General features: G+C 33.5%; 2 protein-coding genes across 3 annotated transcripts in view; one reads left to right on the top strand and one right to left on the bottom strand.

Moving 5' to 3' along the window:
* Nucleotides 1–1,268: 1,268 nt before the first annotated feature.
* Nucleotides 1,269–5,898, top strand: LOC133196720 (uncharacterized). Of its 2 annotated transcripts, none has more exons than XM_061332579.1 (7): nucleotides 1,269–1,347; nucleotides 1,876–2,035; nucleotides 2,138–2,356; nucleotides 2,465–2,752; nucleotides 2,851–3,480; nucleotides 3,584–3,763; nucleotides 4,934–5,898. In XM_061332579.1, exons 2-7 carry the CDS (start codon nucleotides 1,906–1,908, stop codon nucleotides 5,350–5,352), a joined length of 1,866 nt encoding a protein of 621 aa, XP_061188563.1. In that variant the 5' UTR covers nucleotides 1,269–1,347; nucleotides 1,876–1,905; the 3' UTR covers nucleotides 5,353–5,898. The 2 variants fall into 2 exon arrangements, with proteins under 2 accessions (XP_061188563.1, XP_061188562.1); XM_061332578.1 differs by having other exon boundaries at nucleotides 1,275–1,347; nucleotides 1,881–2,035.
* A 2,857-nt stretch (nucleotides 5,899–8,755) lies between these two features.
* LOC133197029 (uncharacterized) overlaps nucleotides 8,756–13,819 on the bottom strand; it is a 49,714-nt gene continuing 44,650 nt past the window's right edge. Inside the window, exons 43-47 of the mRNA XM_061332868.1 lie at nucleotides 13,645–13,773; nucleotides 10,799–10,943; nucleotides 10,541–10,704; nucleotides 9,959–10,044; nucleotides 8,756–9,858 (exon numbers count right to left, since the gene is read on the bottom strand). Of these exons, the coding sequence (XP_061188852.1) occupies nucleotides 8,761–9,858; nucleotides 9,959–10,044; nucleotides 10,541–10,704; nucleotides 10,799–10,943; nucleotides 13,645–13,773 (1,622 nt within the window). The 3' untranslated portion in view covers nucleotides 8,756–8,760. The remainder of the gene's footprint in view (nucleotides 9,859–9,958; nucleotides 10,045–10,540; nucleotides 10,705–10,798; nucleotides 10,944–13,644; nucleotides 13,774–13,819) is intronic.

Here is a 13,819-nt window from a genome sequence, read left to right as displayed (position 1 = left end):
TAGCTCTACATGTGAGCATCCAATCAAAAGTTCATGGAATGTATCAAAAACAAAACTTCAGATACGGAAATATACCCGTTTTTAAGCAAGAATAAAATGATAACCTTAAATGTGGGAGTCTGTATTTGCTCTCTAAATACATAAAATTAATAACTAAATGCTTGAAACACTTTTAAAGGCCAACGCAATCTCTCAAGACTTCCACCTGGTCGGCCAATTATTTTTCAATGTGGCACGGGAATGCAAATATAGGTACATGTAACTAATGTGATCATTTCCTCGTGCGCATTGTTTAAAAAACAAAATTCATACATCAAAGACACGTCCGCTTATGAACAAAATCAAATTTCTGATAGACCTGGAAAATTTCATCCTGGTTACTTATGATGTGACCAGCAGGTACACCAACATGGAATTTTATGAATTAATTACTACAATCTGTCGAGAAAGCATATCTAGAAGACAATACTAATCTGTAATCACCCCGACCTTGCTGTTCTGCTAGAACCTTAAGCTTATCACCTTCAAGTACCCTGTTTTATGTATCTTCATTTCATATCACAAGAAAGAATTTTAATGTTTTTCGCTGGTGTAAATTGTCAGTGTAAAACTGTATATGGACATATAGCATTACCAGTTTAGTTGTAATTTGTCAACGAAAATTGACAAAAAAGCTGTACAAAATGACAATATTCAGAATCAAAAGTGGCGGCCGCTGTCGGCCATCGTAGCATTGGTATTTATGACATGCTAAAGAGTTACATCCCATTCTTTGCAACAAATTATGGTCGGTTTAAATTTCTATTATTATTATTTGAAATGATTTCCTCATAAAAAGCGATGTAATAGTGACCCTAAACGTATCCCAGGATAGGACTAGGATATACTGCATTGATGATTTAAAAATAGTTTATCTAAAATGATTGGTTGACGCGTTAGTTTCGTTATCGTTACGAAGAAATAAGTATCTCTAGGTACAGTACTTTCTGAAAGTCAACAGACGATTTTTTTTTCAGAAATGTATATCTAGATATAATATTTGACATTAAAACAGTCGTGTTAACGTTTCATAATCACAAACTATGATCTTTAGGTTTGTTTCTCAAAATTTAGAGATATTTATTTCATAATTGATGATATCAAAGAACTCCTTTCAAGGGACATTATTTTAGCTCTAACCCATACGTGAAATTTACACCCATTCGATCATCGCTAGGTCATCATGGCAGCCATTTTCCATTTTTCATTTCAACTCTTAAATCTTTTTTTTTAAAGATTTATCATTAAATTTCATAGTTTCCTCCAAATGACAATTTTTACAGGAATTATAAATGGTTCTCACCAAAGGTAAGAATTTGATAATGTTGCGACCTGTTAAAGTCTGATCCATGATTGTTAATCTAATTTGCTGTGCTTTATAATCACTTCATCAGAAGTATTAGTAAAATTAATAAATAATCTTTTCTTGACAAGTACTAGTATCATATATTTATCGTCAGCACAAAGGATAATTGTATTGCTTGATATTTCAATTGTTAGGTCGCTCGACATCTTTGTCCGCCATTTTTTTTTTCGTCAATTAAAAGGAAATATTTCTGTAAATCAGGATCTCAGGATGTTTCTTTAGCCTTCATTTATTCGCTAGATGATCAGGTTTATATAGTCTTGATTACTATATACTAAAGTTATTTATTTTGAAAAATTTCTTGTCCTGTTGATTATCATGACTTTGTCATGGACCGTACGTACTCAAGTTTATACCGGTACATTACGTAATCGAGTCAATGGAGTTTATTCAGATTGCTTTCCATTACAGATAGCGATTAAAAATATATCTAATTTAGAACTGACATTTTCACATTATATTTATTAAAGAATAGGTCAATAAGCAAGGACGAGATTACAATGGGTTCAAAACTAACAGACCTTGCTGACCTGAAGCCTTCAGCTGATTATGCATTGAATTCATTTCTCATCGGAATAAGTGATGAATTGACTGATGGTGATTTGGAAAAACTGAAATTCCTTTGCAGAGGTAATATTTGTTATGTAAATATCTTTAAAAAACAGCAAACATTTTTGTAATTGTAAAATTTTTGGAGAAAAAGATCAATATTGAAAAAAAAAATACCCACAGGAAAATATGGAATAGGAAAGGCAAGGCTTGAAAAGGTAAAATCTGCATTGGATTTATTTGAAATCCTACGAGAAAAAGAGTTGCTGAATGAAAACAATATCATAACACTTCAAGCCATGCTTTGGATATTACCCAGGAGGGATCTTCAAAAGAAATATGTAGAATTTGCAGAGTCCCTTGATTCAAGCATTCATTTTGTTGCTCCGAGAGAAACACCAGGTACTCTCTCTCTCTCTCTCTCTCATCATTAAATTAAGTGTTTTTATATACTGCTTTTTTATTTAATTTATACCAATATGTTAAAGTTAGTCCTCAATATATACACAGAAAACGGCTACAGATATCTGAAATTTCACATACGAGGAAAGGACCTTAACACCTATGGAAGATCAGAGTTGGAACGGCTTCGTTCAATGGCATCAGATCTGCTTTTCGTACCTAAGGAATTTGTCATTATATCAGGAATCGAACCTTCAAACAGCCTAGTAATTACAATAATGGTACCAGAAGAGTTTGCAAGTACAATGCTATCCTCAGATCCACAGAGGTTATCCATGCTGAATGAGGTGTCTGTTAGCCACATTGGGCTAGGAGGGGATATGGTTTGGGTGCAAGGTATATCATTGACAACTGCTAAAGTATAAAATTTTATATATTATAGGTAGCTTAGTATATTTATCTAAAAAATTATCTGATTTTTGGAAAAATTTTAGAGGTGCAACCACACACAATTACTGACGATAACATGGAGGAAGAAACACGGAATCTGATGCTTAGACAAAATCAGATGGGAAGAGAATTGGAAAACGCACACGATAAAATAGCCACTCTGACCGCAAAAATTGAAGATGATGATAAGAAAAATGACCGACTTCAAAGTATGATATATTTTTTGGCGGTTTTGATTCAACAATGTGATGATGTGTACACAAACATAATGAAAGCAAGAAAATTAATGGAAGAAAGTGCCTTAGATCCTGTTGACAGTTTACAAAAATTATGTGTTTTTAGAAACTTCCGATATCGCCTAGAAAAAGTGAAAAAGTTAGGCTATGATGAGAATACCATCTGCGATTTGCTTGATGCTCAAGCAATGATATTCCGATGGCAAAGGCATGAACAATTAGAAATTCGTATCGCAGGTGTTGAGAATGAAAATCAAGATCTTCAGAGAAGACTTGCCATCGTCTCTTTCGAAAGAGATAAACTTGCATATTATCACGATATTGGAGTTAAAGATAAGGTTTTGTCGAAACGAGACGAGTTTGCATTTTGGGCTTTACGGCAAAATATACCCCTGCCTATAAAAATTGAGGAAAGAGTAGACGTAGAGATTTTGGAAGGTAAAATTTAATTTAATTTTTTTTTTATCTAACCGAGATTTAAATCTTTTGATCATATTTCACCTACATTTATACATTTTCAAGAAGGTTATCTAACTTGTAGAAGCTGTTGATTACGCATTCAGACGTTTGGACAAAGACATATCGAAAGAGGATTTAAACATCCTTTTGGAAAAATTCAATATAAAAGGAAAACCAAGACGATATGCTGCCCTATCTGGCTATCAGTTCCTGAAAACTGCTTATGAGGCTCAGCGTAAACATGGCAATGGTGTTGAAATGCGTATGTCTTTGATATGTATATATTATTAAGATCTTCTTATTTCAGCAGAACACAATTTTATTATTCAAATGTTTATTTTTTTATCTTTATTTTTTAAATTTATTTATTTACTTCTTTAACTTTAAAATTTCAGGTTTTAAAATTTATTTATTTTTATATTATTATTTATTTTTTTTATTATTATTATTATTTTTATTTATTTATCATTATTATTTTTTTCTTTTTTTTTCTGCTTTAGATAATTTTTGCAGATTTGGTACAAACCGTAAAATCGATTTGTTTGGAATTTTCAGGGTTGATACATGTATATGTTGATTCGACCAGCATTTGTCGTTTCATGATAATTTATTTCGGGTGACAAGTTTGCCCTTGACCTTATACTTTTAGACAGTTTTAGAATACTAATTTTGAATCGAAAACCCAACAAGAAGAATGTTTGGTATTTTGGTTGTTTTTCATTTTTTTTTTTTAGAAATTGATATTTGAAAAAGGTTTTGGCTGATTGTCTTGAACTTAAAGTACTCAAAAGGCGTTTGCAAAATGTGTCGTAGCACTTTATCTTTGTCCCTGAATTTATTTACCGTCTAAATATAGTGCCTGCTCTCTGATTTCACGTACCCCTTTTCTTTAGAGCTCATTTCAGACATAGTCAGAGGTCGCCCGCGTGGCACAGAGGTTAGAGCGTTCGATCTAGAGTAGCGGAGTAAGGAGCTGATCCTTACGTCGCGGATTCGAATCCCACTGTGGGACGTGGAGACCGGTCCTTCAGATGAGACCGTATAAACCGAGGTCCCGTGTCCCGTGTTGGTACGAAAAAGATCCCCCACTGCTCAATGGCCCTGAGTGCCTAGTATAGGTCAAAATTTGCAGCCCTCCACCGGAAAGTGGTGGCGTCTCCACATGAGTGAAAAATTCTCGAGAGGGACGTTAAACAATAAACAGACAAACAAACAAAAAACATAGTCAGAGATCAGGATATAAAAAATGTGTGGGATTGCAAATGCTTAAAGTATTAATCTGATTTCTCAGAATGGTGTGAATTATTTATAATAAGTACTTTATCGGATTAAAATCCCTTGTGGTCATGCAACATAATCAAGTCTGTTTTTTGTAACTATTTGTTTGTAGCATAACTATGATAAAGTAAACAAACAAAACATTTATTTCTAGGATCCTTTGTGCAGCATTTCCTGTCAGACACTTTGCAAAGGGGTGATTTTTTTGAAAAATTTAGAGGCTATATACAGGATTTTATGTCAAATCCCCAAGCAAGATCAACTGGTGCCAAAAAGCAAGAGAGACGCAAATCTCATACATATGTTGTCCGTAAGGGAAATCAGAAGTCAACGACACCCAGATCACAGACGCGGCCTGTGAATGACCCAGAAGAAAAACAAATTTATCAGGAAATAAAGGAAATGTTCTCCGAGCTTAAAGAAATGCTTACTAAGCAGGAATCCAAAATGCCAATTCAAATGAATAAGAATAGTGTGCTTGACGGTTTTCGATCACTAATTGATTCGTCACAAATGATTCCAAATTTTTATGACAAAACACGTGATCCTTGGCGTGGATTTCAAGTAGAATGAACTAATATTTTATAGTGTGCTCTTTGGTGATCAGTTTATTAACTAAATCATAATTTTGAAGAAAAAAGAAATATTGTAGGCCGATGTAATTTTTACCAGGGAGGTTTTTTTTTTTAAAATAAAAAAAATGTTGATGTTTTTTTTTATTTTGCCCAACCATTTTCAATCTATTTAAGGTAACGTTTTGAAAAGCCATTTAGAAATTCCGGTATTACGCTGTGTGTATCTTTACCTTTTACTGTTATATTTATCTTTTGCTGTAGATACATTATCTCTCTCCAGCTTTTATGCAAATTTTATTGATAAATCATAATGTGTTTGATGAGTAGTACATGTGAGTCTTTGTAATTAATCAATGCGCAATGATGCTGCGTGTCTTTTTATCTAGCAAAACCAATAAGGACAACTGTAATTATCAACACTTCTTTAAGGGATATTAACAAAACACTGCACTTTTTAGCTCTCCTGAGCTGAAAGTTCAATCCAGTTTTTCTGATAAATTTTGTCCATTTGCCTGTCCGTTTGTCAGTAAACTTTTCACATTTTTGACTTCTTAAGAACCACTGTCCAATTTCAACCAAATATGTCACAAAACATTTTTAAGTAAAGGGGACTTAAGATTGTTCAAACAAAGGGCCACGCTCTCTTTCAAAGGGGGGTGGGGTGGGGTGGGGTGGGGAGTGATAAAGAATTAGTGAAAATTTAATGACATCTTCAAAAGAAATTCTAAGAACCACTGGGCCAGAAGACCTGAAACTTTCTGCTATGAAAAGGTAGAGGATTAATAAAGGCTATTATTATTAGACAAATACTCTCATGATTGAAAAAAATCCGTACATTCGCTTTCTTTAATTTTAACCAGTAGATATGCTGGTGAAGTCATCCTATGATCGAGATACATCTTAGAACGCGCCCGAACTTACGATATTTCTTAGTTTTTAGTGAGGCCAATAACACTATTCTATCCAAGTTTAAGACTCTCTTATCTTTCTCCTAACTTTAAGACGAGCTTACCCTAAGTCATATCTTATGTGTTTTAATAAGAAAGCGCTGGTGGTCACACAGCTTGAAAAATTGAATTTTCAGTGTAATTTTACACGTTTCTGTTCAAATGGAAATAAAGAAAGTATGACAAAGTATTCATTGGTTAGTCTATTGATTGGTGTACGAAACAAATGTTATGAAGTAGGTCTATTTAAAGTCGCTTGAAAACATTTATTTATTTTTCTTTTTTAGGGGTTTAGGAAGATATTATCTCTTACACATAATTTAAAGAAATAATAGGATTCGAAGGGTTTCTGAATTAGATCCAGGCCAAATAATTCGATTTCAGCATCAGAGAAGCAGGTATTGGTACTTCATGAAGAAAGGAATATCATATTTTTCTCAGATCAAGAGACTGAGTAAATGCATTGTAAGATCCAAGCTGATATACATGGCAAAAATACTCAAAACTGATTTGGAGGGGGTGGAGGATTAAGAACGTTTACCTACTTCTTTCTAAAACTAATGTTCAACTTCTTAATCAAATTATCGCATACAATTAAAGATGTGTATTGAATCTGGATAGAATTGGAAGATATTCATGAAACATTTTTTATCTATAATTGCTTGTTGCGTTCCTTTAGGATGTCCGTATATTTCTGATACTGGGAACTGGATTTCTCAAACATTTAAAGGAGAAAAGACTGTCAATTTCGCTTTAAACGAACTATATATATATATATATATATATATATATATATATATATATATATATATATATATATATATATATATATATATATATATAAACACCGTATTATTGGGATTTCAAATATCACATTTATTTTGTATACAAGTTTCATGCATGCATGAAAATAAAAAATATATATATATATACTTAGATCAAAGAAAAGTTTATTGTGTAGAATATCCAACTATAATATAAGAAAGATAAACATTGCGATGAAACTAAATGTGTTAATAAATTTGAAGATATATTGTTTTTACACTGATTAGATAACAGGAATGAAAAGAGTTTATTTTTGTCCTACAGGTTCTTTTTTCAACTAAAATAAATGTACATGTACATTTTTGCCAGTAAGAGTTGCCAAATGCCATCTTCCAGTGACAATCTCTTTCTAGTGGATGTGGTATTTTTACCAGCCTCTTCGTCCGAATCTACCATCTTAATAGGAGAATGAGATTCCGAAGTTATAGTGGGGAGGGTTTTCCGCTCCTCCAAAACTTGCATTGTAAAATTACTTTCTATGGTGTCAAATGTTTTCGTAAAAATGAACTAGGTTCTTTGGTACCAGATCTCGTAGTTTCTTTCTCTTAAATATGCGTTTGAAGGTTGATCAGTCCATTCTCGGCAGGTTAAAAAATATTTTGTGCAGAATTAAATTCTCCTAATATGGTTACCGTAAAAAGTTCTCTATTTTCCGTTTTTATCCGAGTGTTGTATTTTCGCAAAGTCACAAGTGTCACATAAGATTTGGCTGTTTAATATCCGTAATCGATGGTTTAGATTCTAAGAGGAAATTTTGAGGCGATTTTACTTCTGGCAGTTTATCATCTAATGCTTCAATGAATCCATCTGACTTATCATCCAAGGAATTACTTTTACGTAATTCGGGCGAGTAACAAGGATTTTTCAGTACAACAATTGGGTCTGCGTAAGGAACCCCATCTGGTTTCTTTTCGAGTTTTTGCCTTATCTTCGCAAATAATGGCTTCTCTTTGTCTTCATAATGTATAAGTGTCTTAACTGATGAATCCAAGTCTGTGGTCTTTCTAGAAATTCCAGTTTCGACGTGTTTATGGTAACCTTGGCTATCTCTATCACCAAAATGTTTGACTGCTGTCTCATCCTCTAAAGTTGTTGACATATCCAGCGGTGATTTAATCATATCGTGCAGAGGTATTTCTGTTTTTTCATAATGAGGCTGAAAATCCTTGGCAATAGAAGGCAGGATTCTGAATCCAATTCTACAACCAAGAAAAACGAGATACTTAGAATTACGCGTATAATTCGGTTTTTAAGGAGAAAAAACGGTAACATTCAACTTGATAATCATATCTTGCAAAAATAATGTACACAATGAGTAACGACCCTCAAGAAAATCGGAAATACTCACAGAAGATTGCCATTGCTGAAAAGATAAAGTCAAGGTCGATGAACTACTCCGTTGAAAATGCTTACAAAATACGGAAAATGAATCTTGCAATTAATATAATTATTATATAATTATATAATAATTGATAATGTAATAATTAATATCTTTCTCTCTAAACATTACTTACGATTCGTCAACAGCTCCATCTCTATTGTGTGCAACTCTAAAATGTTTTAAAGAAAATATGAATAAAAAAGAATAAGATATAAATCAAATGTTCAAACATACATACTTCGAAATTCAATCTTTACCTGTATGTCTTTGCGTTGCAGCAGAAGAATCGATATAAAATGAATAGTAATATAATCACCACTAGTCCCACAATTATCAGACCAGCAATCCCCTCTTGCTTGATGATACACTTATAACTGTTGATTTTGTCTTCACAATTGAAGAGTATGCCACAAGGTTGCTGCAAACATTCGTTGATCTCATTTTCACACCACATCCCCATGTATCCTGGATAACATGTACATTTATACAAATCGAATGACGCAGCTCTTGAAATATCCTGGCAAGATGGAGAAGACGTAGACTTTGGGGAACAAAAGCCATAGACGCAAGGAGACCAGAGAATGAAAATATGAGTCTCCAATCGCTCGGTGAAAAAGTTGTGGCTATCAAAACCTAAAATATAATAAAACAAGTCACCATGGAATGTTTTATTGATAACAATGTCTGCTGAATATTCAAGATGTGTTCGTACATCTTTGTATTCGAAAGTTTCATTTAGAATCCATTCAGTATCGATGCGTGTCGTGGTAATGTGGACGTCTGCTGTATTACTCAAGCTAGATATGAAAGATAAAGTTTCATTGTTGTCAACATCTGCAAATCCAAAGTTAAACAGATGATGAAATGTAGAGTTCCCTTCCAGAATAAGGGTCAAACTTTTATTCTTCATAACATTGTATGAGGAATCATTATACAGATATCCAAACATCGGCATGTCGTTTACCTCATCTACTTCTATCCAAATAGTTTTATTCACAATTGTAGAATTTTCAGCATCGTCTTTCAATGCTATTTGAATGCTGTCTTTTCCAAAAAAGTCTTCTTTCGGATAATAACTCAATATACCATCAGTGGTTAGATTAACGAAACCAATATCTGACATTTCGAGAAGATAAAATTGTACGGAATCCATTTCGTTATCGTGGTAAGGTATTTGGAAATCGATGATTGGCCTGTCTTCCAAAATTTTGATAGTATCTATTTCGACCTCTGGTGGTGAGTTATAGAAAGATAAGTTCATGACCGTTAATGTGTACTGATACGGATTCGACATAAGAGATGTAGTAGATCTTCGTTTTCTTGACGAAGTTTGGAAGGTTTTATGGCATATCTGTAATAAATAACAGTGGGGTTTTGATGGTCATTATAATTTTGTAGAAACCGCTTTCGAAAGATGTATAATAGTTGCATTGAATTGAATCAAACTATACCTTTGTTTTAAAAATATTTCCCTCAATGATAGGCGATTTAATATCTTCTCCACAGTTTCCCTCCACATGTCGCCATATACCATACGCTGGAGATATATAAATGTATGGTGTCAATTATGAAATCATAATACTATTATCAGTATATGAAATTAGAATTAATAAAAGGATATGAAATCAGGAACAGGAGTTAATTCAATCGCAGAAATACAATGTTTCCTGTGAATGTATATAAAATAACAGAATTTCGATTTCCAGTTCCTCAAAAATAAACCTTGCTTTTCATTCTTACATATCTTTGACTGCAAAAGCACGCTCTAAAAATGACTTAGATAAATGGTAACATTGCGAGAATCTAAAAAAAATGTTTCATTTAGTTGCATGTAAGATGAATATTTTTCTGTGTTTATATATGAAATAACTAAATTTCGATTTCCAATTCCTCAAAAATAAACCTTGTTTTTCTTTTCTACATATCATTGAATGCAAAAGCACGCCAAAAATCATGACTTAGACAAATGGTAACACAGCGAGACTCTAAACAAGATGTTTCATTTAGTTACATATAAGATGAAATTTTCTAACTTTCCGAATCAGGGTTAAATGTGTAGCTATCCCAGAGAAGAAGTGCCGGTACTGTAGAATTATCGAAATCATCGAGGTTTAATTTGAAGTCAACATCAATAAACTCCACCTCCATTGTCCGTGTTGGTGCTATGAAAAAATTGACCCCGAGAGGTTTCACAATTCTAAAAAGAAAAGTAACCAAAGATGTTAAATTCTTATTCATATCATCTTTATCTCAAACACAGTCCTTTTTCATTTTATGTCGAGATGGTTTACCTATTACGAATATCACGTGTTGATGCCCAATCCGTGGTACTCGGATTTGTCAAGTAACTATTGAAATCAGAGGCTGAAGCCGATCCATAGTCTGCCGTTAGATCAGATTCAGTTAAAGAACCGATTGAAACACCACTGATTTTACCTAAAACATAATTAATTTATTAAGCAGAGTACATGAAAGCAGTCGAAGCTATTAATACATATCTAAAACATTTAAATACTCTTTTATATTAAAGGTAACTTTCTGAATTTTAAAATCCTTGTATCAGCCTTTAAAAGAAAGTGGGATGCACATGTGTGAAAATAGGACAATAGACAAAAATGTGTTGAGTGTATTTCTGTTTCATGCACTGCGTTGCATTCCATCTTTATTATTTGTAATTTACAGTATATCGTGCTTTATAATTCTTCGTGAGAGTTATTTTTAAAAATGTTTATTGTTAAATAAAGCAGTGTGTCTATGTAAGTATCGTGCATACTATTTTTCTTATTTTGGGCCTAAAAAATAAACATTTTTTTTTTATGGCGGTATCAATAAAAACTTTGGACAGAAAACCTCATTGATGCTCGCAGCAAGAAATAATGAAATGTGAAGAAATATTTCAATTACATAACAAGATGCCCAGTGGCCACATTGCTCACCTGAGCACTTTGGCTAAGAAATCAGTTCAGTTTTAAAAAGTTTAAATATAAAAGTGGTTCGAGGGGGGGGGGGAGGAGGGGGTGATTATGATTTGAACTTACTTGAATCTACACTTCCTAAGGATGCTTTTGAATTAATAAGACACAAAATGACTGTTGCTGATTTTTCATATGTATTCCTATGTAAGACTTTGATAACCCATTGTGGCCCCGCCCTACCCCCAGGTGTCATGAATTGAACAAACTTGAATCTACACTACCTGAGGCTGTTTCTATTTAAATATGACTAACCATGGCCTTGCTGTTCTTGTGAAGAAGATTTTTAAAGATTTTTATCTATTCCTACTGTATGTAAAACTTTGATCGCCCCTTGTGGCCCTACCCTACCCCAGGGGGTCATGAATTGAACAAACTTGAATCTTCACTACCTGAGGATGCTTGCATATAGATAAGACTAATCATGGCTTTGCTGTTCTTGACAAGAAGATTTTTCCTATGTAATCCTATAAAAAACTTTGATCGTCCATTGTGGCCCCGCCCCACCCAAATGGAGCGATGGTTTGAACAAACTTGAATCTACACTACCTGAGGATGTTTCTACATAAGTTGTATCTTTCTCAGCCCACTAAGTCTGAAAAGGAAGATTTTAAAAGATATTTCCTATGTATTTCCATGTAAAACTTTGATCATTCATTTTGGCCCCGCCCTAGCCACGGGGGTCACGATTTGAACAAACTTGAATCTACAGTACCTGAGGATGTTTCCATATAAGTTGCATCTTTTCTGGCCCAGTGGCTCTGGAGTAAAAGATTTTTAAAGATTTTTCTTATGTATTCCTATGTTAAAATTTGATCATCCATTGTGACCCTGCCCTACCCCTAGGGGTCATTATTTGAAGAAATTTGAATTTACACTACCTGAAGATGTTTCCATATAAGTTTCAACTTTACTGGCCCAGTGGTTCTTGAAAAGAAGACTTTTACAAGACCCCACCAAATTTTCACTATTTCTTAAGTATCCCCCCTTGACAGAGGATATGTCCCTTCATTTGAACAAACTTGAATCCCCTTAAGCCAAGGATGCTTTGTGGCAAGTTTGGTTAATATTGGCACAGTGGTTCTGCAGAAAAAGATGAAATTGTGAAAAGTTAACGACGACGACGCCAATGACGACAGACAACGGACAAATTTTGATCAGAAAAGCTCACTGAGCCTTTTGCTCAGGTGAGCTAAAATGTCTTGATACCTAGAGAGAAAATCAGATCATTTTAAGTTTAACTATCGCATTCTTTGGTATTGGCAAATGAAAATATGAATGAAAGTTTGTTTTACTTCGATTAATGTAAGTGTACTGGCCATCAGTCCATTTATGAAATTATTTTGCCTTTTTACAAGTAATATTGAAATTCTAGTTGAAATTCCTAACAAGGATTAATAAACTACTCAGATGAAAGGTGTCAAAATGATAACCTGATCATTTCATATCGACAGTGGTGGGGGGGGTTTTTTCAACAAAAAAAGTTCAAAATTAGCTTTTGGTCGTTGTGTCAAAGTTATCACTATAGTTAACTATAGTTTTCAAAGTGTCAAAGTTATCATTATAGTTAACTATAGTATTTTTTGTTAGGGTATATTCATTTTCATTTATACGTTGAACCGTTTATCTCAATAACCTCAAAATCGAAGACTCCACAGATTCTTGCACGTTTGTTTCATAGTCGGATGTTTAACCAAAGAGAGAATTTGAAGGCAAAAATGTTGACTGATTGATCGTTTGTTATTTAGCGTATTTGAACCCCTAGTGTAATACAAGACCTCAGTAGCAAAGGTTTCATTCGAATTTTACTTCTAATATCGGGCACACGGTGAAGGCACAACACTGACTATGTTAAACATGTTAGCATTGAATTCGAACCAGTGCCGAGAACAAGAAGTGCCCCCCCCCCCCCCTCAAAAAAATGCTGATCATGAAGCGAGTGTCCAACCAGTAGGTTTCCGTAACTAACCCCCAAATATTGACATGAAGTTATCTTTTTCAGAACAATAAAAACCTTTTCTATTTAGCTTCCATCTGTTTTTGAACATCTAAATATAGCCTTTTCCTACTGGTAACCACAAACGCAAAGTAAAATAAATCAATACTCTATTTATTGGTATATACCTAATTCTACAGTTAAAATGCAATTCCTTAGGAAAACATACCTTTAATATTAATAACAATGTTCTCACTTCTATCCAAGTCTGACACTTCCTTAAATTTAGAATCGGAAAGCAATGCAATTGTTGTTAGGTTCTCATGCTCTCCATTCAAAACCAAATCTCTGTCTTTTCCTGCAAAAATATTAATAAGCTATATGCTCATGGAGTCAACAGGAAT

Source organism: Saccostrea echinata, unplaced genomic scaffold (genome assembly GCF_033153115.1).
Source record: "Saccostrea echinata isolate AGI-Se365-2 ecotype Australia unplaced genomic scaffold, CSIRO_AGI_Sech_v1 ptg000030l, whole genome shotgun sequence".
Lineage (NCBI taxonomy): Eukaryota > Metazoa > Mollusca > Bivalvia > Ostreida > Ostreidae > Saccostrea > Saccostrea echinata.
Note: the sequence above shows the minus strand (reverse complement) of the source record. Positions and strands in the feature narration are given on the sequence as shown.